This window comes from Acomys minous, assembly GCF_964271855.1.
Source record: "Acomys minous genome assembly, chromosome: 2".
Lineage (NCBI taxonomy): Eukaryota > Metazoa > Chordata > Mammalia > Rodentia > Muridae > Acomys > Acomys minous.
Genome location: NC_140484.1, coordinates 60,087,326 through 60,113,861, shown reverse-complemented (window position 1 = coordinate 60,113,861; position 26,536 = coordinate 60,087,326). Strand labels below are relative to the sequence as shown.

The 26,536-nt window shown below is 43.3% G+C and overlaps 1 protein-coding gene across 1 annotated transcript in view; it reads left to right on the top strand.

Annotated features, from left to right (window-relative positions):
* PPP2R2D (protein phosphatase 2 regulatory subunit Bdelta) overlaps positions 1–22,875 on the top strand; it is a 35,214-nt gene extending 12,339 nt beyond the window's left edge. Inside the window, exons 3-9 of the mRNA XM_084772645.1 lie at positions 6,697–6,794; positions 8,005–8,170; positions 8,666–8,778; positions 11,292–11,469; positions 12,507–12,671; positions 14,612–14,873; positions 22,042–22,875. Coding sequence (XP_084628771.1) covers positions 6,697–6,794; positions 8,005–8,170; positions 8,666–8,778; positions 11,292–11,469; positions 12,507–12,671; positions 14,612–14,873; positions 22,042–22,321 — 1,262 coding nt within the window. The 3' untranslated portion in view covers positions 22,322–22,875. The remainder of the gene's footprint in view (positions 1–6,696; positions 6,795–8,004; positions 8,171–8,665; positions 8,779–11,291; positions 11,470–12,506; positions 12,672–14,611; positions 14,874–22,041) is intronic.
* Positions 22,876–26,536: the final 3,661 nt, after the last annotated feature.

Genomic DNA, 26,536 nt, shown 5'->3' with positions numbered 1-26,536 from the left:
GAGGGAGTTGAAGACCAGGTAGCTTAGTTTTACAATTAAGCTTAGTTGTTTAGGGGTTAAGATGTTTTTAGGTCTAGATAGGTGTTCTCAGTTGATAATGACAATGTGCGATGGAGATCGATTTACATTCAGAAATGTAGATGCACCAAGATAGGAAAGATGTCTTCTTCAAGGCTGTCAAATATACAAATAGCCAAAAACACTAAGAATGTAGCGTTTACATAATTCTTGATTCTGTCACTGTTCTTTTTGCCATAGGTAATCTATTGTATAGATGTGTAATAATATAAATGTGTATGTACAAAAATAAAATAATAAAAAAAATAAAGTAAAGATTACTCTGGCTGAAGTGTTCCTACATGGGATGGATTCTCCTTTGGTAGAATGTTACATATGATGTGGAAAATTATTCTTAAAGTTCAAGAGTGAAGTGCAAATGTTGATGTCATTGCAGACACTGGACTCGGTGATGGTTCCAAAGTACTTTGGCATCCAATTAGCTAGCTGCTAACTACTCACATCTTAGGATGATATGTACTATAGGACAATGCCACTGCTGCTTTGCTGGCTAACAAAGTAGATAGATTTGCCATAACTAGTGTGTTTCAAACTTACTTAACGAATTTCTAAGGAGATGGCAAGATATTTCAGTGGGTAAGAGCATTTGCCACCAGACCTTGATACTTAGTTCAATCTCTATGTCCCACATGGTGGAAAGAGAAGTGACTCAAACAAGTTGTCCTCTGACCTTCACATGAGTACCATGTACACACACTTTTTTAAAAAAGAATTTCTACAAATGAAATTAAGCATAAAATGACACAGCAAACCTTTTATAGTATGGTTAAGGTATAAGACCCTTTGAGTAATTCGATTCATTTGTTTTGATATATTTTGTTTATGATAGCTTCATTGAGACATAAACGATATACATAAAAAAATTATCCCTTTATATATTTATAGCCATCTGTTTGTTTGTTTTGTTTGTTTGTTTGTTTGTTTGAAATGGGTTTTCTCTGTGTGGCCCTGGCTATGCTGGAACTCTCTTTGCAGACCAGGCTGGCCTAGAACTAAGAGTACTGGGATTAAAGATGTGCACAACTACACCTAGATGAAACTAAATGATACTTTGGGGAGAGAGGGAGGGCTCCCTATGTAGACCAGGCTGGACTTGAACTCACAGTGATCCACTTGACTTGTTTCTTGAGAGTGCTAGGCATATTTTTTTCATAATTTGGAAAGTTCATTATTTGTTGTTCCCTTTTTTCTCTCCATCCCAAGTATCTAGTTTATTATATATTTTATGCTTAGAAATTGTTATTTGTGTAGATTTTCCTGTTCTTTAATATATAAAGTAATATGAGATGTAGCTTTTCATATATGGCTTCTTTTGCTTAGCAGTGTTCACAAGGTTTATCTATGTTCTAGGCTACATTAACACTTCATTCCCTTTTCCTCTATACAATAGTCAGTTGTACTGAAATACATACTATTTGTTAATCCATTCATTGCCTGAAGGGTTTCCCCACTCCAGCTCATAGGAATAATGCAGTTTTAGGAATATTCTACAGGTATTTGTGTAGATGTGTGTTTTTTAACTTGGTAAATACCTCACTGTGGACTCGTTTGGTCATTGTCTCTATGTTCAACATTTATTATCTGCCCAGCTGTTTTCGAAAGAGCCTGTGGTTTACATTCTCACCGTCAGTATACAACGGCTCCAGTTTCTTGACATTTCATCTCTCTTTGTTGTCTAATTTTGACTATTCTGATGGTTGTAAAGTACTTGATAGTTTTGATTTGCAGCTCCGTGGTGATTATTTATTGAGCACTGTTTCCTGTGCTTATAAAACACTGACATAATTTTGAAAATTATCTGTTCAAATACTTTGCCTAGTTTTTTGTTGTTGTTGTTGTTGTTGTTTGGTTGCTTTTGGTTTTTCGAGACAGGGTCTCTCTGTGTAGCCTGGACTGTCCAGGACTCACTTTGTAGACCAGGCTGGCTCAAACTCACAGCGGTTTGTTTTGTTTTGTTTTGTTTCATTGTTTTTGTTTTGGCTTGGTTTGGTTTTGGCTTTGGTTTTGGTTTTTCAAGACAGGATTTCTTTGTGTAGCGCTGGCTGTCCTGGACTCTCTTTATAGACCAAGCTGGTCTGAACCACCTGCCTCTGCCTCCCGAGTGCTGGGATTAAAGATACGCACCAGCACACCCAGCTGACTTGGATATATTTTAAGAATTTCTCTTAAGCTAGGAGTTAATGTCATATACCGTTTCCTGTCCCAACAAAAATCGGGAGTCGGAGGAAAGTGCATTTCTAAGTTTGAAGCCACCTTGGTCTACAGAACAGATTCCAGGACAGCAATAAAATTTTGTTTTACATAAACTTATATAATAAGCATGATTTCCTGCTCTGTATACATGTCCTTGTCCTGCTCTGTGCCTCTGTTGTGGTGGGCTTATCAGACCTTTGTACCTAGGAGATCCTGGTCCTAACCCTCTGATACTCATCCTTTTCTCCCTTGTTTTAGAACTGTCATCTGGGCCATGGGACACTGAAACCTGTCCTCCAGCTGTGTTTTCTTCCTGCTGCCCATTTGTTTGTGCTCTGCCCTTCTGCCTTGCAGTTTTTAGGCTGCTTACATTTCAGGTAGAAGTGCCTTCTCAGGCAGGGATGACAGTAGCTGTCTCCCAACCCTGATGCTCAGGTTGGTTTATGTACTCCCAGGAACAGCTTGCTGTGCATTTAATATTTAAATATTTTAAATAATACCCTCTATATCATCCAGACCACTACCTAATAGCAAAGAGCCTCAGTGACCCGTTTGTGGCAGGCACTCTAATAGGGAAATTGAATAATCTCATCAAACATGGTAATTTAGAAACCTCTTAGTGCCTTGCATTAGTACCATGTTATGCTTTTAGTATCAGTCTCCTGTCACAATAAATTGATGTTGATTGTTTAAATATTACTGGTTTTACAGTTTGTTCACATTTAGTTCATTGTGTATATTTTAGCTTTAGAACTTACCCAGACTTTACAAAAAACATTTCCAACTTTAGGCTCAGATATAATTTGTGACTTAATGAAAATTATTTCTCAGCTCTTACAGACTTGAGAGTTTCTCTTTTAAAAGATTCAGTTTGTTTTAATTAAGCTGAAAATCACTGAAAGCCAAAACACCATTAATTATATATTATTGTCTATCCTCTGACTATAAATAACATAGATTTATTCCCTTTTTTGAACCAATAGGGAAAGTTTTAGTTTCATTCAATCATAGTAAGTTATTTTGAGTAATTTAAGGGTGACAGGGTGATAGATTGGAAGCGTGGCTAAGTGATAGATCGCTTGCCTAGGAGTATACATGAGTCCCAGGTTCCAGTGGTATGTGTGCTGCTAATAAAAAGTTGCCCAGTTGGACATGGAGGCTTGTGCCTGTAATCCCAGTTCTTGGGAATGGAGGCAAGAGGATCAGGAATTCAAGGCCAGCCTGAGCTACATGAGACCCTCTCTCAAAAAAGGGTGGTGTGGTCTTGTCCTTATGCTATATCCTGCTGAAGTCTTTGAGGAAAGTAGCCCTCACAGTAGGATCAGCAAGCAGTACCCTTATAGTCAATCCACCTCTTAGATGTCCGCAGGAAACTGCTGGCAACTATTTGGTTAGTACACTTGTGTAGTGTTAAGAGTGCTCTATCAGAAACACAGGCAGACACATTTCTTCTTTTCCACTGTGTCCTAGTTTATTAAATAACAATAAATTCACAAGATATGGTAGTTTCATCGATCGCAATTTTGCAGGTAGTCCTGCTTTCCTTGACAGGCAGCTAAGACAAACACCAGTTCTTTTGTTCCCATTGTTAATAACTAATATTAACACTCATCTCACCTTACATATCTAATAATATCTCTGCACCTATATGTAGGTTACAGAATGGCTACAGAAGTTAAAGCAAGGAGTTGAAAAGAAGCCTGGGAAGCAGAAGCAGGTGGAGAGACAAAGTAGTTAGAGAGCATACCCAAACAGTCCCTGCTGGAGATGCTGCCACCGCCTTACAGTCAGAGTTAAGCTGCAGAAGTGAGGTGTGGGGAAGCTACAGAGGCAAGGAGTAAGATCACATCCAGCTAAATGTACGGAAAGAGACTCAGGTTCAGATAAGAGTACTGGGTTGAATGGAAAGACAGCAGTTGGAGCAGGTCATAGGACAGACCAGGCCCAGCCAAAATCCCTGCAGCAGTCAGGAGTGCTCTGCTTTTGGTGCACCCTAGGTGGTCAGATAACAGGTTGATAGGGCCATCACATCACAGTGTTAGGTGCCTATCTCTGTATATAGATTACACTTGAGGGAGCTGTACCTTTTCCCCAGTCTGGACATATCAAGCTTGGCTTTCCTGAATAACTTTAATATGCTTTTGTGCTCCTGTAATCTTCATTTACTTTAAATTTACAGGATGGCACCCTTTTCTACTTTGAGGAATAAATGTTTATCAGTCTAGTTTGCATCTGTAGGTGGTGTCAGGCAGATGGTGTTTGTTTACAGTGCCCATCTAAGTGCAAGGTTGTCCTCCATTCTCACATTGGAATCAACTGCTGCTGATAAAATGGAATCTCTTGGGACAAGGCACAGTTTGATCTCATCATACAACTCTTGAGAAATGCATCTAGTCCTTTGGGAGTTCTTTTCAGTAGTTTTAACCTTTGGTTCTATTACTGGTAGAGAGGGTGTGTATACCTATGGGCTCATTTCAGCTTACAGGTTATATATTATCATTGAGAGAAACCAGAGTAGGAACATGGAGGGCTGGAAATTAAGCAGAGACCTTGGGAGGAAGCTGCTTACTTACCTGTTTACTCCCTCTAGCTGGTTCAGCTAGCTTTCTTTTACAGCCAAGTCCAACAATGGGCTGTGCACTTGTATATCAAATAGCAATTAAGAAAATGCTTTACCAGGTAGTAGCACACTCCTTTAATCCCAGCACTTGGGAGCCAGACGCAGCCTGGTCTGCATGAAGAGACCTTGTCAAACTACCACCCCATCTCCCACTCCACATTGCCAAAAAAGAACAAAAGAGAAAATGTGTCAAAGACATGGGCACAGGCCAGTCTGATTGAAGCAATTCTTAGTTGAAGTCCCTTCTTGTCAGGTAATTGTAGTTTTGTGTCAGATTGACAGCTGATGCTGACCTAAAATGCTCTACAGTATTTATCTCTGCAAACTAACTACTTTAGTAGTTCCTGTGGAAAGCACAGAGATCCGTCTACATACAACATGACTGTCTTAAGGCAACTGTTGTGTGTCAGCTGACCTTACTGCCACACGAACTGCAGCGTCCAGTCCATAGGACGTGCCCAATACTGCCTCATGGTGTATTCTCATTCAGGCAACAGGTGACCCAGGTGGAATATGTAAGACTGTCCTCCAGGATTTTTCCCAGATCCTTTTCTGGAAAATATGACTGCTTTTCCCACTCGTGGGCATGAACCATATTTCATGAGCCCGTTGTCACCGCCCTGGGGTTGGGAGTACACACCATTTATTTGTTGCAGAGGTTCTTCCCACACCTTGGGGCTGGGAAGAGCTCCCAGCCTTCCAGTTTGTCACTCTGGACCAGGGTGGTGGTGATCTATAGTGTTGTACGGAGGCTAGCAAAAGTTTCCTATGGATATCAAAGCATTACTATGGTAACTGTTGGAGAATCGAATGTAGGGAGATGGAGAGGTGATTCAGTGATAAAAGAGCACTGACTTCTCTTGCAGAGGATCTGGGCTCAGTTTCCAGCACCCACATGAAGGCTCACAATCTCTATTACTTTGGGGTCCCAGGGGATATGCCACCCTTTCCTGCTGTCTGAGGGTACTACATACATGGGCATACATACATGCCTACAGACAAACATTCTTTTTTGGTTTTAGGGGTTTTTGTTTGTTTTAGTTTTTTGAGGCAGGGCTTCTCTGTATAGCCTTGGCTGTCCTAGACTTGCTTTGTAGACCAGGCTGGCCTCAAATTCACAGTGATCCTCTTGCCTCTGCCTCCCGAGTGCTGGGATTAAAGGCGTGTGCCACCACACCCAGCTGGACAAACATTCTTATCCTTTAGAAAATATCATTTATTTTAAAAGTTGGAGTCAAGTATGCATTTTAAAATTAGACACCATTCTTCTAAGACCAACCAGGGTGGGGTTTTTGTTTGTTTGGAGGTTTTTTGTATTATTTATTTATTCTTAATTTATGTATATTGCTTTTTTGACTGTACAGATATCTGTATGAGTATGTCAGACCACCTGGAACAGGAGTTACAGACAGTTGTGAACTGCCATGTGGGTGCTGGGAATTGAACCCAGATCCCCTGGAGGAGCAGCCAGTGCTCTTAGCTGCTGAACTATCTCTCCAGCCCCAATCAGGGTGTTTTATGTTGTTTTCCTTTAAGAATTATTTTTTCTAAGTTCTTATCCTACTTTGCAAATAAAAGCAGCCCAGTCTAGATAAGTTGCTATATGACAGGGACACCTAGATTGGATCAGTGAAATTAGACTCTCAGAATTCACATGCACTGGTGAGTTCTATCGTGGACCCATAAAGAAGCCAAGAAGTATATTTGCCAAGGAATGTTTGTTTTATTTGGAGAGGTTTGTATGCGTTCTTCTTTTGATCCTCACAAAAACATCAGTTGTGATTGACTCTGTCTTCTATTGCCAGCTGACATCATCTCCACCGTTGAGTTTAACTACTCTGGAGACCTTCTTGCAACAGGAGACAAAGGTGGCAGAGTTGTTATTTTCCAACGGGAACAAGAGGTCAGTGCTCTACCGTCACCAATCAAATGGCATCACTACTTGCTGCACATGCTGTGCCAGAAAGGAAGAATAGTTTTCACTATCCACTTTTCTTTAACACTCAATTCTGTTGTAGTAATCATGTAGAACACTGTTTTAAACACTACCTGGTAGATGAGGAAGCAATCGAGCTCCTCACTGTGAGTACTCAGCTAACAATGCCTTCATCCTATTGCAATAGGTACTTAGTAAATATTTTACAAAAAAAGCATTTCTGTCTTATGTGGGTCCATAAGGCAGTTGGAAAGAGTATGAAAATGTGGCATCTCTGCATCGCTTGTATTTGACTACCTTCCTTTGGGTTCTTTGCATCCCTGTGTATATAGCACATTAAAGCACAACAATGATAAGTCATTGTCTTTATCCTTGGATTCGGGAACAGCAGAGCTAACGGGGCTACCCCAGATGTGAGCAATCAGCCACAGGGCAAGGCTGTACCATGGAGCAGGAACCAGCATCTTCTGAGAGCCAGTCCATCTCCTCAGGCAGTAGGAACCAGAACGGAAACAACTAGATAAAAACACCCTGGCTAAGACTACAGGCTACACATACCTCTTGTGATTTGATTGCTTTCTTCTCCTCCCGCGCCTCCTCCCTCTCCTGCTTCTTCCTGCTCTCCCATGCTCCTCTTCCTCTTCTTTCTCCTCCCCTCCTCTTCCTCCTCCTCCTCCCCTTTCTTTTTAAACCTAAAACTCATGTCTATACCAAAAATAAATGGCTAACCATTAGACCCCTCTGTTGGCCCTGATGTGGCCACATTAAATCTCTGTGTCTTACCTTACTTTCTTTAATAATGGCACACAAGAACTGATAGGCTAACTGCTAGGTGCTACCAGAGGTAGGACTTGGGCACTCAAACTTTGGTTACACTGTGAATGTAAAGGACTTAGGGCCAATTTAGCAATTATAAGCAAAAAGAAAGGTGGCAGAGAGGAGCATGTCCACAGACAAGCTTAATCATGTCCTGCAAACTCCTGCCCACTGCAGAGAAGACCTAGATGTGCAGGGAAGACCTGCAGCGCTCTTTGTTCTTCTAAGTGCATTGATGTAAGCCTCGTCAAGACCTTTTTTATTTAAAAATGTGTGATCGTTTAATGCTCTTGTTGATAGTAGTAGAAATTAATCTGCCTTCTGCTCTGTTCATTGAAGAAGCTGTTGTGTTTCCTTGCAGAATAAAGCCCGCGCTCACTCTAGGGGAGAGTACAATGTTTACAGTACCTTTCAGAGTCATGAGCCAGAGTTTGACTATTTGAAAAGTCTAGAAATTGAAGAAAAAATTAATAAAATCAGGTGGTTACCACAACAGAATGCTGCTCATTTTCTACTCTCTACAAATGGTAAGAATTATAAATAGCTATTTGAGTTATTTTTAATTTTAATGTGGGTGGATTCGTCTTTTAAGTAATTCTTGAGGTTGTCTCTGCTTTAAACTTTGGAGAGGGTCAATTGTCAGCTAGGGTAAAAACAATAGCTAGAAAATTCAAACTCGGCAAAGAAAACCAGTGTTACTTTGTATATTTGTCTACATCTTTAGTTATTGTATGTGTGTGATGTGTATGTACATATGTGGTGAGTGTTTATGCATGCACTATCTCTCTCATTCCTTTCAGTAGCCTCAAACAGTGTGGGGTTATAGGGACATGACTAGGAATTTGAACTTGGAGTCTCATGCTTGCTAAGCAACTGCTCTTACTCAGTAAGCCACCTCCCCAGCCTCCCAAGTTTAGACATCAACGTAGGCAAGTGATAGTTTCTTAGAACAGTTAAATTATAGTGGTACGTGTTATTTGTGGTTTTTCTTTTAATATGAAGAATAAGGTTTTTATTTTCAGATAAAACTATTAAATTATGGAAAATAAGTGAACGGGATAAAAGAGCAGAAGGTTATAACTTGAAAGATGAAGATGGACGACTTCGAGACCCATTTAGAATTACGGCACTACGGGTATATGCTGCATTTTCTTTCACCTTTCCAGAACTTTTCAGAAATAATACAGAACAGTTATATTAGCTGCTGAGAATACGGTTTCAAGTGTAACAGGCTTTACCTTCCTGGCTCATGGTGGTAATGATGGTAGTGGCCCTCCTTGCTGTGTACTTGTTAAAATGGGATTCCTTGGTGTCACCAACATTACAAGATGGTGCTGAGGTTAAAAAGCTCTTTGGACAAGCATGGTGGTGCACGCCTTTAATTCTAGCACTCGGGAGGCAGAGGCAGGTGCATCTCTGAGTTCAAGGCCAGCCTGGTCAACAAAGTGAATCTAGGACAGCCAAGGCTATTACACAGAGAAACCCTGTCTTGAAAAAAGCAAAAAACAAAAAGCTCATGGTTTGGTTTCCTGGCAAACCTTCTGTTGAAGTGCTCTGGAGCTTCTGTGGTAGGATCCAGAGTGTTTGCTGATGGAGTAACACAGTATAGGTAAGATGACTGGTAAACAGCAAGACATTAGCAATGGAGCTGTTGAAATTTCCTCTGAATGAACAATGGAGCACACTGGTGGTTTTTTAATTCTTATCCTGATGGATCTGATCATCAATACTTTCAGTGGTGGGCTCAGTGCAAACAATGGCACCTGGGCAGGAACAGAGCATAGCTTTGTTTAAAATATGTGGCTAGCAGGGTTTTTCAGTTACACAGTTAACCAAGTGAAGGTGTGTTAGTGTTAGTTGAAAATAGGCATTTCTGGTGTTGCTGATACGTGGCAATCTTTTTTAACATGCTTTCTAATAGAATGTCTCAGGCCCAGCAGTTAGAATGCGTGTAGTGTCTAGTGTCTCATTTGCTTGAGAAAGTTAGAGCGTGGTGATAACCCAGTAGGGTTGTCCCTGCACAGAGACAGTGGGCAGGGCTGGGACAACCATCCAAAGTGTTTTCCTCCTCCACCACTTAGCCTGATAACCAGACCAAGAAAAGAGATGCTGTTTGTTCAGGTCTAAGTCATAGGAACTCAGATGCTCTCTTCCATATCATTGGTCAGTTCTGGCAGAGTGTTTGCATTTCTGACTTAGTGTGGGCACATTTTAAATCTCCCATGGTGTTAGGTGCTGTTGCCAAGTGCTCTAAACCCTCCTGCTCTGGTCTGATCTCTCCAGCCACCAACTTCACCCCGCTGTACCCCTTCCCAGACACTTCTGAGCCTCACATTCAGACCTTTGCTTATCCCCTTAGCTCATGTGCTTATTTGGAAAAACTCAGAGGCTACCAGGCCCAGTGTTGATTTTATTCCAGGCCTCTTTGACAGAATTAATGGAATAAAACCTGTCTGATTGGTGGCCAAAGTGAAGCATATGAAAGGGGTGATTATTGTTTTAGCAGAGTGAGAACAGAATCATTGGCCTGCAATTCTGTGATATTCTTAGGTCCGTATTGGAGTTTCTGCTTCTCTTAAGGACTTTTTTTTCCCCTGTTGTTTTAATTCTAAGAAAAGGAATGTAATTAAAAGGTCTCTTTCAGTTAGTAGTATTACAGATGCTGCTGCTTTGGTTACCTGGAAATAGTAGAGGGTCATGGCCCATGTGTGTCTTAGACCTGCTTATTGTGGAGCCGGCATTTCTGTTCAGGAAACCCCAGCACTGTCCTAGGCTGAATTGAGAACAGCGTCACTACACTTTGTCCAGGTTCATTTTTACAGAATTTGGCCAGGGAAGACTCAATTGAGAGATTCTTCAAAGCCTTTGAGTTCTTGGTGTCTAGTTACAACAATGAAAATGACTCTAGTATTTGGCTTTTCCTGGAACCTTAGGCTTCCCTTCCCTGGATAATGGAGAGACGGGAGATTTTTCCTCTTTTTCTCTCCTGTTACTGCTCCTTTAGACTGATGCTTAGGCTTGTTTCAAGCACAAGTGCTCTGTCCAGGCCATCCTCCTGTCTCTTCCTTTGTACCCAGCTGATGATAACCCAGAAGCTTCTGGGACTGTGGCCTTAAGACCTTTACTTGAAGCATAGTATGCACACCCATCCAGATGATGAGCTGCACTTAAGTTCAGACTATAGCCAGCTCTATATCAGGAGGTAGACTCTTAGCCCAAAGGACCTCCTGCATGCTGTCTGTTTATTGATCCCTACATATGTATGCACTCCACCACTGTGGCCCACGAGCTGACGCATGAAGCAGACCACCAGTGCTATGAAAGCAGAGATTTATGTACTCAGCTACAAAGACAAGGAGTTGCTGTGACCATCAGAGAATACCCAAGAGAATGATGCCTTGGTGACCTGGAGAACACTGCTTGGGGCAGTTTACCTTCCTGTTTCCTACAAGATAATATTACCTCTGTAATGGAAACAAGGAGGAATAGCTGGGAACAGACAGGTCTCCACTCTGTATTCTGTAGCAGCTCTCCTAGTTAGGGGTGTTGCATAGCTATAGAAAACCTCTGTTCCTTTTCTTGTCTAAATACCGTATGCTTATGCTATTGTGGCTTTTGTTTTGAATTCCTTTCTCCATTCGTTTTTAGGTTCCAATATTGAAGCCCATGGACCTTATGGTAGAAGCAAGTCCTCGACGAATTTTTGCAAATGCTCATACATATCACATAAATTCCATTTCAGTAAATAGTGATCATGAAACATATCTCTCTGCAGATGATCTGAGAATTAACCTATGGCATTTAGAAATCACAGATAGAAGCTTCAGTATCCTTTACCAAGTGCTGCCTCTGCTTGTTTCTATGATTATTGTGCAGTTCTCATGGGCAGCTCATCCCAGTCCCTCAGACACTCACCTTTTGAATGCAGTCTTTTCTAGACTAATGGCAACATAAGGTCTTTGTGATTGAGTGTTCCTAAAGATTCAAACCTCTGCCTGAATGTTCGTGTGAGAAACCTTCAGTCTCCTTGGATCAGCCACTTCCTAACCTCTGGCTCCTAATGCCTCCCACCTCTTGCCCTCCAGTGAGCCATTCATGTCCTGCCTGACTGCTGGGCCATCGGAGGTTTGTAGGAGCTCTAGGTACTGTGTAGTTCTTATCACCATAAAGATCACAGTACTTGTTCTTGCCCCAGGCTGCCTTGCCGTATTCATGCTCAGTCTTTACCCACCTTCTGTGAGGTCTCAGAGCTTTGGCTCCCAGCTATTTACCCTGTAATCCCAACAGCTTTCCATCTTTTTACCTTGAGGGTATCAGACTTATACAGTCTGGCACCTACTGGGCAGCTTGAGGCTCATACTGTTTCTAGTCCTTATGGGGTCTTGTCTCTTAATTGTGGCAGCCAGCGATGAGGTATAGACTCATACATTGTATGTTTCCCCTGGAAGATAAACCTGTCCATCAATGTTCCACACTGGCCCAGAGAAGAATTGTACCCTTTATTTCCATTGGCTGACCTCTGTGGTTGACTTCCTGCTGTGTTTGTATTGCTCTGGCAACCCCAAGCAAGCTCTTAAAGTCAAATAATTAGGAAAGCAAAATCATTTGTAATTTGATGTTTGTATTTATTAGTTATAGATAGAAATGTGTGGGTGGGCGGCACTGCTGCCTTCATTGTAGATGTTATTCATTGTGCTCTGTCTTAGTTGGGCACTGTCCTGCATCCACCTGAGGCCCTTGCTATGCACTCCTGTGGCAGTGTATATGATCAGTCCTGCAGCTCCTCCCTTAAGCCTCACTGCACAGTTGGCTATCAAGTTTCCCTTGGACAGCTAAGCACTATGCCTTAACATTGCACTCCAGACATTGTGGACATCAAGCCAGCTAACATGGAGGAACTGACAGAAGTCATCACTGCCGCTGAGTTCCACCCACACCAGTGCAATGTGTTCGTCTACAGCAGCAGCAAGGGGACCATCAGGCTGTGTGACATGCGTTCCTCTGCCCTGTGTGACCGGCATGCCAAGTGTAAGTCTTCTTAGGAGTACCCTTGATTTCCAGAAACTAGCTGGTTGCACTGATAGAGGTCCTCCATGTCCTCTGCAGGCCTGAAGTAGAGGGAGAGACTCCCCATGGGTTATGCTAATAAAGAGGTGCTACGGCAGTTTTCCTCTACCCTGACCCAGCTTACCATCTACCCTGAGCTCTCTGTGACCTGGGCCATAGCCATCAGAGTGCATCCCACTTGTGTTGTCTGTAGCCAACAGATATAATGCTGTGTGCCTGGAGTCACGGGTACACAGGAAACTGAGGCGGGATCACTTGAGGGCCAGGAGAAGACTTCATCTTAAAAGGAGGGTGGGGATAAGGAGTTAGAAAGATGGCTCGCCTGTTACATGTGTGCTGATCTTGCAGGTGACCTGAGTTTGGTTTCCACTGCCTATTTAAAGTGGCTCATAACTGCCTGTAACTTCAGCTTTATGGCAAAAACAAAACCATGCCCTTAGTCCTAATGCTCTAGAGGCAAAGGCAGCAGATTTCCAGGCAAACTGTCTATATAATGAGTTCAGCCAGGGATATATTGTGAGAGCCTGTCTCAACAATAATGAAAAGTCTCCAGTTCCAAGGGATTCCCCCTTCCACATACACATATACACGCACACACCTAAAATTTTAAAAATGAAAATTTTAGGGCCAGTGAGATGACCCAACAGGTAGTACTTTCTGCCAAGTCTGACCTTATTTTGATCCCTAGGACCTACATGGAAGAAAACTGACTACTGAAAATTCTTCTCTGGCTTCCACGTGCAAGTTCCCTTCCTAAACTAAATAAATGAATGCATTTAATCTAAAAGGAGGGGGCTAATTTTAAAGCATACCACGATCTGTGTTGTTCTGGTACACCATCTTAGAAAGTCCCCATGTGCAACTGTGCGGAAGAGCTTCCTGCTCTCATACTGGTGCATTCATGCAAATAGGGAGGCAACTCTTGCTCAGCCACTCTAGAAAATGTGTCCATCAGAAAATGACTCCCAAAGTGTGTCATAGAATGTTGTTCCTATTACAGTCCCAGCAATGAAGTGTTGTCAGTGTATATAGCCTAGGTCTTCTAGATGTTGCTTCTCAGTGAACAGCTTTAGGTTCCAAGAAGAGCTGTCCTTGTCAGCACTAGACTAATTGAGTAAATGCTTAGTGTCAGCACTAGCTGGCTTCCAGTCTGTGTCCTATGCAGAGCTAGCAAACATCACAAGCTCCTGCACAGAAAAGGGTGCTGGAAACTCTGGAGAAGCTTCAAGTAAAGGAAATGTATCTCCTAGCCTGAAGCATGATACTGCATGGGCATGGCTGTGTGCTGGGGGATCAAGTCTAGCCTTGGGTGGAAGACTTCCTTCTGCTATGGGTCCCAGGAAAAGGGAACTGTTGAGCTTCTGCACGCAAAGCTAGTTCTGCAGAGGAAGCAATGATACTCCTTCATTCGAGTCACAGTGGATCATAGCCACGCATAAAAGACTTAAACTCCTTTGTTATGTGGTCTTGTCCAGTAGTCACATTGTGTAGCTAGCCAATGTATTGTTGGATTAAGGTAGGGCTCAGTCCAGCAGTACCGCAAGCTCTGCCCTCCAGTGAGCAGGCCCTTCCCAAGGGACCCAGAGCACTATGTTTCTCTACTACATCATACTTCTGCAGTGTGGGCAATTAGGTAGCAACACATCATGTCCCCAGCCCAGTGTCTTGTGGGTACAAGCAGCTGCAGTTATATTCCTGTGCATACTAAGGATCCTCCAGGACGATGGTCTGGGACTGTCTGGATTTGAAGGCCTGCACCTTGTGGGTAAGATGACAATCAGAAAGCTAGGGAAGTGAGGATGACGATGATCCCTCTAGCATCTCTGAGAAGCCTCTGCTGACTTTAGAATGATAGTCTCTGATTTAGCACAGTAGCTGAAAGTGTTCACTTTGTTTTTCAGTTTTTGAGGAGCCAGAAGACCCCAGCAGTAGATCTTTTTTCTCAGAAATAATCTCATCTATATCTGATGTCAAGTTCAGCCACAGTGGTCGGTACATGATGACCAGAGACTATCTGTCGGTGAAGGTGTGGGACCTCAACATGGAGGGCAGGCCTGTCGAGACCCACCAGGTACATGAGTACCTGCGAAGCAAGCTCTGCTCCTTGTATGAAAATGACTGCATCTTTGACAAGTTCGAGTGCTGCTGGAATGGTTCAGACAGGTGAGGCTGCCGGCGTCATGCCATGCTGGCATCCAGAAGTGCTGTTTCTTTCAGCATCTCTAGCAAGCCTCTCAGACTGAGTGCTACCAGGAAGGGCATCTCGATCAGATGCAGGATGCTGACAGGATGGTGCTTTCCAGGCCTTTTATTTGTCCTATGATACATTCCAGGGAAAACTAGGCATCTGAGGAGACATCGCCTCACTCACAGTGCACCATGAATGTGTAGAGTGCTCAGTGAATGATTACACAGATAGTGAAAGAAAGGAAGCAGGAAGTCATTTACTAGTCAGAAAGCCACCATTTAGTTGGCCTCTTTGTTTAGAGAGGTTTAAGAAACAGCCTTCAGGGCACAGCTCCCTACACTGTGCTAGAATGGTAGTCTCAGGCTGCGTCATATAGCTCATGCACATTCTGTGCAGACCACATACACTGTTTTTTCGGGGCTACTGCAAGGTCTTTGAAATCATCCCGAAAGAAGTCATATTTCAGATGATGTAATCAGACTCTCTTAGGTCATCTTTTTGTTGTATTTCTGTTGAGAATTTAAGTAACTAGACTCCATAAAACCCGTCATAAATGGCTGGCGATGTGGTAGCATTCTTTTTCTTCTTCCTCCTTCTCCTCCTCCAGAGGCCAAGCACTGCAGTCCTCAGGCTTCAGCAAGCAGCATGAGCTTCATGCTAGCACGAGCTCCCAAAGTGACTTGTGAGCCCACCATAGGCCTTGAGGGACTAAGTCTGGCAGTGCAGCCAACTTATCCTGAGCCTGGGGATCCTCTGCTGTTACAGTAAGCAGCCTGTATTTTATACTTCCTTCTTCTAGGTTACCAGAAAGCATTCATTTATCTTTTAAAACTCCAAGAGGGGGGAAAAAAAACCTCCATGAGAAACATGCAAGGCTGCCTCAACCACACTTCTCACTCCATAGCTCTCAGGACTCTTCCTTTACAGGAGGCATTTATTAAGTGTATTCAAGAAAATGTTATCACAGACAACAGAAACAACTGTATTCTAAGAATCTCTTTTTGTTGTTTGTTTTTACTTGGGTTGGCAGGATCTGATGTATCTATTCTAGGCTGGCCTCGCCTCAAGATTTAGTTGAGGATGGCTTTGAACTGCTGATCCTCCTGCCTACACCTCCAATGTGCTGGGATTACAGATGTGTTGCCTCACCCAACTTATATGGTACTGGGAATCCACCCAGGGTTTCATGTATTCTAGGCAAACACTCTACCAACAAAGTATTATCCCTTCCTTCTCTGCTCTTTTTATTTTTGGCAGAGGTTCTTATTTTGTAGTTTAGAAGGCCTTGAACTAAATCCTTTTACCCCAACCCCTGAATACTGGGTTTAGTGGTGTATACTACAACACCTGGCATAATGTGTAAGGAGTAAATGATTAGTAACAGATTAGTCCAGTACAGTAATAGATGAGTACAGAAAGTAACAGATTATAAGATAATAATATTTGAAATAGTTATAGAGTAAAGGACAGAACATAAAAGCTGAACAATGATCCATAAGACTTAAAATGTTCTAGGAATTCTAGCACAAACAACTTTTTAAAATGAAAGATACAGCCAGGCATGGTGGCGCACACCTTTAATCCCAGCACTCGGGAGGCACAGGCAGGTGGATCACTGTGAGTTCGAGCCCCAAAGAGCCAGGGAATATGAAAGTTAAGCAATATAGAGACAGTCAGGCGTGGTGGCACATGCCTATAATCCCAGCACTCACGGAGGCAGAGTAAGGCGGATCTATGTGAGTTTGAGGCTTGGTCTACAAAGCAAGCCCAAGGCTATACAGAGAGACCTTGTCTCAAAAAAAAGAAAGAAAGAAAGAAAGAAAAGAAAAAGGAGGAGGAGGAAAAGAAAAGAAATGGAGGCATCATGGCGTGCGCTTGTAACATCAACACTGGGAAGCTGAGGCCCTGTGCTACATGCCAAGACCCTGCCCTGTCTTTAAAATGACAGCAGTGTACTGGGGCTACAGTGATGGCTCAGTGGTTAAGAGCACTGTCTGCTCTTCTAGAGAATCCCAGTTCAGTTCCCAGGCAGCTCACAAACATCTGTAACTCTAGCTCCAGGAGAGTGAAGACCATCTTCTGGCCTTCTTGGGCCATAGGCACACACATGGTGCATATGCATACATGCAAGTAAAACATCCCTAGCACATAATTTTTAAATTAAAAGAATGTATACACAGAGAGAGAGAGAGAGAGAAGATATGATATGCCATATACCAAGAGTCTCTAAAACTCTTCAACTATGGAAAGGCAGTGCTAAAATCTTCCTGTGGGGGATAGAGAGATTGCTCAGCGGTTAGGAACATTAGCTGCTCTTCCAGAGGTCCTGAGTTCAATTCCCAGCAACCACATAGTGGTTCACAACCATCTGTAATGTAATCTGATTCTCTCTTCTGGTGTGCATGAAAACAGCACTCATATTTATAAATAAATAAATAAATAAATAACTCTTCCTCTGTATGGTTAGTACATCTAATTCAAATGTGATGTCTGGAAGTTTTCAGCAGCTCATCCAGGAACTACAAAACGCCACAGCAAAATGAGTACAGAGATAACCTGTCCACATCATAATGGAATTACAGGACACCAGAAGTAAGGATCTTTAAAAGTGGTCTATAAAAGAAGACATGCTCTACACAAAGTACATGTTGATGCTGAGAACATACTTCTCCACACAACTGCCCTGTGTGACAGCAGAATCTGAGAAGCTCATGGTTTCATAAAGAAAAGGGTTTGTGTGCCAGGCAGTGGTGGCACACGCCTTTAATCCCAGCAATCAGGAAGCAGAGGCAGGTGGATCACTGTGAGTTTGAGGCCAGCCTGGTCCACAAAGCTAGTCCAGGACAGCCAAGGCTACACAGAGAAACTCTGTCTTGAAAAACTGAAAAAGAAAAAAGAAAAGGTTTTGTTTCTGGTTTGGCTCACAAATTTAGAGACTGAAGAGTCCTAGATGAGGTAGCCTCATGTGTTCAGCCTCTAATGAGCACCACATGACAGGTGTCAAGAGAGCTCACATAGCAAAAGAAAGAAAAGAGCAAGTGAAGCCAGACTCGCTTTCTGCTCCCACAGAACTAACTCAATTCAAGGGTTAGAAAACCCTCTACATCTAGCAAAAGCTCTGGAGTAAGAGTTGAAGGTCACCACAGGATGTCTTTCAGCAGGACAGAGATCTGGGTGACCAGCATGGCTGCCAGTTGAAACTACAACTGATGCCTTGTGAAATCATGGAAGAAACTGTATTAACTTGTCCCAGGCAGGCAAAAATCAAGGCCCTCCCCACACTGCAATAAATAAGGCCTGAGTGTTTAAAGGCTGGAAGAAAATCCAGGGAGCACCTTTGCAAGGAGAAGGAAGAGCTTCTGAAACAAGGCCTCAGAATCCCAAGTCTAGAGGGAAAACATTACAGAATTTGACTACATTAAAAATAATAGCATGAGCTAGGTGTGGTGGCACATGCCTTTAATCCCAGTACTCAGGCAGAGGTTGGCAGATCTCTGTGAATTCAAGGACAACCTATCTACGAAGCAAGTCCAGGACAGCCAAGGCTACACAGAAAAACCCTGTCTCAGAAAAAATTTTTGAAAATAATAGCATGAGGCTGGACAGATAGCTCAGTGGCTTAGAGTACTGACTGCTCTTGCAAGAGTCTAGTTCACTTCCCAGCACCCACTTGGCAATTTAAAACTACTTGGAACTCAACTACCTGGGAATCAATGCTCTTTCCACAGGCTCCTGCATACATATGATGTGTGCACACATACATAAAATAATAAAATACTTTAAAATTAAAGAATAGGCAGCAAGAATTAGTAGTGTGCATTTTCAGTCCCAGCACTGAGGAGGCAGAGGCAGATTTCTATCAAAGACAACCAGGTCCAGATAGACAAACCCTGTCTCAAAAAACAGGGCTGGAGAGATGGTTCAGTGGTTGAGAGCACTGCCTGCTCTAGGGTGCTTTCCATGCAAGCATGAGGACTTGAGTTTGCAGCTCCAGATCCACCTAAAAGCCACACATGTCAGTGCACAGCTGTAATAGCTAAGTCAGTTAGCTCCAGGTTTAGTGAGAGACTGCCTAAAAACCTTAAGGTAGAGGGGCTGGGAAAGTGACACAGCAGTTAAAAACACTTTCTTAGCCAGGCATGGTGGTACACACCTTTAATCCCATGGGAGGCAGAGGCAGGCAGATCTCTGAGTTCGAGGCCAGCCTGGCCTACAAAGCGAGTCTAGGACAGCCGGGGCTGTTACACAGAGACACCCTGTCTTGAAAAAACAAATTTACTTTCTTTTTCCAGAGGAACAATGTCCAGTTCTAGGGAGGTCTGAAGTCCTCTCTGGCCCCTAGGTAACAGTTAGTGCACAGGTTGACTTACTCACAGGCAAAACACCCACACACGTGAACTTAAAAAAAGTAAAGAAGCCAGGCATGGTTGCACAAGCCTTTAATCCCAGCACTTGGGAGGCAAAGGCAGGCGGATTGCTGTGAGTTTGAGGCCAGCCTGGTCTACAAAGCGAGTTCAGGACAGCCACGGCTACACAGAGAAACCCTGTCTCAAAAAAAAAAAAACAAGAAAAGAAAAGAAATGGAGTGTTTGAGAAAAAGACATGAGATCAACCAGTGGACTCCAAGTGCACATATACAGACAAAAAACAAGAACTGTGGAGATAAATGTCCGTAATATATGAAAAATTACAAGTTTAAAAGAGAGTGGCTACCAGGTATGGTGTGCATACCTTTAAGCTTAGCACTCAAGAGACAAAGGCAGGTGGCTTTCTGAGTTGAAGGTCACCCTGCTCTGTATGGTGAGTTCTAGGCCAGTAGAGCCACACAATAAGACCTGCCTCAGAATCAAAGAAAAATTAATGATGATGATGATGGTGACTGCTAGTTCAATTTTGGGGGAGGAAAGGAAACAGAAAACAAAGACACAGTAGGAATGAACAGAAGGGAAACTAGAGGGCCAGTGGAATGGCCTCCTGTGGTGCCCTGGCAGCAGCAAGTGCTGGGAAGAAGGAAGCCTAGAAACTTCAGCGTCCACCAGCCTGCGTATAGGCCACTGGGGAGCACACGGCTAAGTTGTCCTTGTGTGGAATAGTAAAAGGCACTAGGCATCAGTGAAGTAGACTGCCTGGATCACAGAATTAGTAACAGGGCTGAAGGTATAGCTGAGTGGTACAGCATCTGCTGACTATGTAGAGGTCCTGACATTGGAATCCTAGCAATACAAAAAGTACATAACTCTTCAAAATAGAGCTGCACAGAAGTTACGCCCATTTATTTGAAGAGAGATTGGCTTTCTGCAAATTGTGGGAGGTTTCCTTCTAGAGAGTACTTTGTGGAATTTAAGCATCTCAGATGACTTCAGCTAACAGTCTTTATTGTGTGAAATACTGCCAACGCATCACCAAGAGTATGCAAAGTTACAAGTAATGTTTGCTCAGTCCAATCATTTCCTACAGTCTTTCCTCCATTTTCTCGCTCAGATCTTCTCCCATGGGTCCCGATGAAGTGGAGTAGTCTTTGGTATAGTCTCTGTCAATGGCCCTGGGTAGAGGCAAACTTGACCCATGCTACTATGATTCTCTTGCTGTACCCAGGTGCCAGGTAGGCCAGGAGATGGCCACTTCAGTGCACGCACTATCCATCCTAATAAATGATACCTGCTGTTTATTGTTACAGTGCACCAGCAGTTCACACCCATGCTCATAAGATACTTCTCCTGAGAAACATTTTTGGTTGCTCTGTGCTCTCAATTTTTGTTGCAGTTGTTGTTGCCTCTACACCCTGTACTTTCATAAGCATTTCACTCCATGTGGAAATAAACACGGCCCTGCACACTCATTTCATGTGCTATCTCCAGCCCCTCTGGTACCACTTATTCCTGTGTTTAAACAGTACATTTGAATGCACAAGTCTAGCAGTGTACAAGGCTTTTCTCTGTTTGGGGTAAGGCTAACCAGATGCTAACGTGTTTACTGGCAGCTAGGAAGAGCCCTGCATAGCACAGTTACTTGAAGGACTTAGGCATTGTGAAGAGCACTAGCCATGCTGCTATCAGACAACAACATAGGTTAGAATAGGAGCCAGAGAACTCAAGGGTTTCTGAGGAGAAAACAAAGCTTGGTTGGTCTTCACTTGCTGCAGAGGTTAGAGGATAGCGGGAGATGTGTTTATTATGTGTTGTGTCGCCCAGGCTGGCCTCTAACTGCTGTGTAGGTAGACATGTTGGCACACATCTGCATTCCCTGCACTTACAGGAAAATCAAGAATTTGGCTCATACTGTGCTACATAGCAAGTTTAAGACCAGCCTCTGCTACATGAAATCTTGTCTCTAAACACAAAACAAAATAGGGGACACATCCTCACTCTATGACAGCTGCCTGTAATCCAACACCAGGATGGCAGAGAGAGAGAGATCTCTGGGGCAAACTGGACAGCTAGACTAGTTAAAGTCAGGGCACTCCGATTCAGTGAGAAATCCTGCCTCAGTAAAGTGGAACTTAATTAAGGAAGAAACTGTCAGCCTCACGCCTACATGCACTTAAACAACTTGCAAACCACATACACATTCCAAAACATAAAAAATAAGAATGCCCCCTTCCAAAGTTATAGATCAAAGTATGGCAGCCTCCCGCCTCAGCTGTCTGGGTGCTAGAATTACAGATAGGTACCATCCGCTGTACCTGGCTTTGAAAGAAACATAGAAATTGGCAGACATGGTGGCTCACACCTGTAATCCCAGCATTTGGGGAGGCAGAGGCAGGTGAATCTCTGTGAGTTTGAGGCCAGCCTGGTCTACAAAGTGAGTCCAGGACAGCCAGGGCTGTTACACAGAGAAACCCTGTCTCAAAAAACCAGAAAGGAAAAAAAAAGGGGGGGGGGGCGGGCGGCAGGGACAAGTTTGCAGGGGATCTGACATTCTCTTGTAGCCTTTGTGAGCATGTATTTAAAATTGTGGATCCATTCTTCTTTTTAACTTGGACATCAAAATATGTGAAAGTCACTGGAGAATCCGCACTACATTTCTTTCCTGCTGATAATGGAGAAGTTGGGGCCTATGGAGGGTCCATGGTTCACGCCATTGCCCTGGGTGCTTCCTCTTACTCTGCTGGGTGCTCAGTGTTCCCTTTTCTCTCTTGAACAGTGCCATTATGACGGGGTCCTACAACAACTTCTTTAGAATGTTTGATAGAAACACTCGGAGGGATGTTACACTGGAAGCCTCAAGAGAGAACAGCAAACCCCGAGCCAGCCTGAAGCCCCGGAAAGTATGTACAGGGGGGAAGAGAAAGAAAGACGAAATTAGCGTGGACAGTTTGGACTTCAATAAGAAGATCCTTCACACAGCCTGGCACCCCATGGAGAGCATTATCGCTGTAGCGGCCACCAATAACTTGTATATATTCCAGGACAAAATTAATTAAGGAAACTGACTGGAGGACCAAGTGTTGTCTTACATAGTTAAGCCGGTTGTTTTCCTGTCAAAGAAAAGGCATAGTCCTCTCCATTGAGAATAGTGATGCACTTCTACTTCCCTCATAGACACAGGAGAAGAAGGGTCTCAGCTGGAGTCTTGGGAGAGAGGAGTGCTGCTGCTGAAGGGAAAACCTACTCGAAGCTGAATTGGTGGACTTTGCTCAATAAAGGCCATTACTCAAATGTATTTATTTAAGTCTGAGCGTTCCTTTCCAATTTATAGACCAAAAAACTAACATCTGAGAGGAAAAAAAAATCTCATCCCATCTCTGTCCAGCTCTTCCCTCTGTCTCTACCATCCATCCCTGGGCCTTAAGCTGCACATGGTGTGGCCACTACCCACGTTCCTCTGGCCCAGGAGCCCAGTGGGCTGTGTCACTGCTGGTGTGTAGACACGGCCGAGCAGGCTCAGGCAGCTCTGCTCACCCACTGTTCCTGCCATCACATCTTCTGTGGAGCTACTTAATAAACAGAACACACTGTGAAGTGTTTTTAACCCAAAGCCAGTGTTGTCTTTTTATTTGTTTCAGTTGCACATAATGAAATTATTCAGGATATTATACTTTGGAACAAATTGAGGACTTTTTTTCTTGTGGCAGAATGGTTGAGTTAGTTGATTCTAAATGTAACCATCCCAGATTGCCACTTGGTTTCTGTAGAAATGCCATCTGGGAAAGACATAATTGAGTTCACCTCTGAAAAAGAAAATTACATGAAAGAGCAACAGAATTGCTGCTGTCAGATTAACACCTGGTTTAAAGTAGGCCCCAGAGTCACCACAATTAACGTGTATGTACTTTTTTTAAAAAACACTTTGAAGAAAACATTTTTAAAATACTGCTAAGATTATATGCATGCCAGATTTCATACTGTACCTCGATCAGCAGAACTCAAGAACTGCAGTTGGTATATGGTTCCACTAGTACCTATGGTTCATCTTAAAACATCTTGGATATCAGGGGGGGAGATTTTCTGACAAGTAATATAAAAGTTTAAAAAAGAAAGAAAAATGAAAGAAATATAAAAGTACCAACACTTGGTCAAGACTTAGCAGGCAGATGGATCTTTGAAATCAAAGCCAGCCTGGTCTACACAGAGAAGCCCTGTCTCAGAAAGAAAAAGAAGTACCAGCACTTAGTGTTTCCATGGGACTCAAGCAATGAGCTACTGCAGGACAAGGAGCGGGGCCTGAGCCTGCTGAGATAGGAAGGCGTGCTGGTGACTTCTGTTCTGCCACTTCTGTTCACACTGAGTTAGAAGCTGAGAACTTACAAGTACTTCTATTTAAGTATTCGCTGTAGGCTGGGCGGTGGTGGCACACACTCCTTTAATCCCAGCACTCGGGAGGCAGAGGCAGGTGGGTCGATGTGAGTTTGAGGCCAGCCTGGTCTACAAAGCGAGTCTACGAAGCTAAAGCAGGCAGATCTCAGAGATTAAGATCAGCCTGGTCTACATAGTTCCAGGACTGTTACAAAGAAATAATGTCCTGGATCTTTTGTTGTTGTTGTTCTTTGGTTTTTCGAGGCAGGGTTTCTCTGTGTAGCCTTGGTTGACCTAGACTCGCTTTGTAGACCAGGCTAGCCTCGAACTCACAGCAAACCACCTGCTTCTGCCTCCCGAGTGCTGGGATTAAAGACGTGTACCACCACGCCCAGCTGCAGTGTCCTGGGTCTTGACTGGCAGCTTACAGTGTCTGAGAAGAAGCCAAGTTACACACGCATGAGCCCTGGTACAGCCCTAATATAGCAGAACTGGGTGCCATTCAGTCTGCCAAAAAGTCCAATATGTTTAGATGTTTAACGGGATTTACATTGGGTCTGAATAGACAACTCCTTCCATCTTTAAACTATTTACCAACAGAGTCTGCCAGCCACTTGCTGAGGAGGCAGTGGAGAGGGTAAGAGTGAATTGTTCTGTGAGCTCAGCTGTGTTCTTGGATTAAAGCATTGTCTCCCTTGCAGGCCTGAACCTCCAGGGTCTTCTCCAGGGAGTCCAGGGCTCTCCCCATCTCTGTGTAGCTGTAGTGTAGATATCAGGTGCTTTGGGTGGCAATTTCCAGTGTTGGCTAAAAGGACTCCCTTGTGACAAATAGACACACTCTGAAAGCTGGTTTTGTTTCCATACAAGACTCTCACTGTTTGTAGCCCAAACTTGAGCTTCAGTCTTCCAGGCCCATGCCTAGGTAAGAATACTACAGTTGTCAAATTTAAATTGCTTTCTTCTTTATTGTATTCAAACTTTTAGCATTTCTTTATCCAGAATGTTCCATTTAAGATACCATTTCTGACACATGTTTTATTGCTATGCTTCTGGGCTGTGTGCATTGGTTTTGGAGAGGACAGGTCTGATTGTATGGCCCGAAACCCATCACAGGCTGACATCAAATGCAGCGATTTTAACCGTCCTGCCTCCCAAGGGCACCACTGTGTTTGGCATGTATGTGGCATTTTTTATTTTGAGACCGGGTCTCACTGCCTCCCCCTACATAGCCTGGAACTCTGTTTGGTCCATGTTGGCCTCAAACTCAGAGATCCTCCTACCTCTGTCTTCAGAGGGCTGATCAAAGGTGTGCTCCACCACAACCACCCGATATGTGGATTTAAACTTGATTTTTGCTGAACGCATGCAATCCACATACTTGGGTAGATGAGCAGGATTACAAGCTTTCTATTGATATTAAGTCAACTCTGGCTACATGAGACCCTGGCCCTGGGGGATGAGAGACCTAAGCATGGTAGCACACACCTTTAATCCCAGCACTCAGGAGGCAGAGAATGGTGGATCTCATGAGTTCCAGCCAGCCAGGACTACATACTGAGTCGCTGTGTCAAATTTTTTCAATTAATTAAGAGAGGCTGAAGAAATGACTCAGCACTTAACAGGGTGCTACTCCTGCAGAGGACCTTGATTCATTTCCCAGAACTTACATGTGGCTCACAACCTGCTGTAACTCCCAGGTCCAGGGATTCAGTGCCCTGGATATACCATAACATAAACTCAAGCTAATCTCTTATACAAAGAAAATAAAAGATCTTTTTAAATTTAAATTTTTTTAATTAAATTTTTTCTGCTGGGTGGTGATGTCACACACCTTTTTTGTTTGTTTGTTTGTTTGTTTGCCGAGACAGGGTTTCTTTGTGTATTCTTGGCTGTCCTGGACTCACAGAGATCCCCCTGCCTCGGCCTCCTGAGTATGGGGATTAAAGATGTGTACCACCACACCCAGCCTGGTGTCACACACCGTTAATCCCAGCACTCCTGGCAGATCTCTAAATTTGAGGCCAGCCTGGTCTACAAAATGAGTTCTATATTAGCCAGGGCTATACAGAGAAACCCTGTCTCAAAAAACCAAACAATTAAAATAATTTTTTCTAAAGTTTTATTTCTATGATCCAGTTGTACATCAGTCATGCCGTGTGACAAGGCATTGGTAGTTGCACCCATCAGTTGCCGTAAAACAGATTCCAAGTGGAAACTATCTGCCTCTGGTCCTGGGACAGTTTTCCAGCTGTTCAAAGTGGAGGAATGCTGGATGCCTGCCTGACACTGTTCTGTGCTGTTAGTCTTGGGTTCTGGCCCAGCTGCTATACCTGGAAAAGCTTCCTGTGCTGAGCTTAGGGTGGCAGCTGGTTTCTAGCCAGACATCACAGTTTTCCTTAGCTAACGGCCTACCATGGGTGCCCCACTCATAGTGAGACCTAGTAGAGAAATGGTGGGTACCTGCTGTGTGCCTGACACCTGCTCTGGGCCAGTGCTGATAGACCCCGTCTCAGCTGCCATGCTTTTTAAGTCTGAAGGGAAGAGCCAAGGTTCCTGTGCGGATTAACGCAGCATCTAGCTGCTAGTTCTTGGATGCCTTCGCATTAATGCACATAAAATAAAAGTAAATTAATTATTTTTTTAAATGGAAACTACCTAAATTACCCATAGCAGACAGGAGCCTACACTGCCATAACAACAGAACTCCTAAAAGAGGTGTCATGAAATAAAGTGTTACGTTGAGAAAGCATTGTGCAGGAGGCTTTTTATTCTGATTTTCTGACTGTTTTGAGACGATGAACAAGTAAAAATGATACTTTGGTGGCAGTCCCAAGCTGATGTGTGACTGAAGACAGCACGTTCAGTTTGCAGTTACTTGAAAATACTTTTTTCTCCAGGCAGAG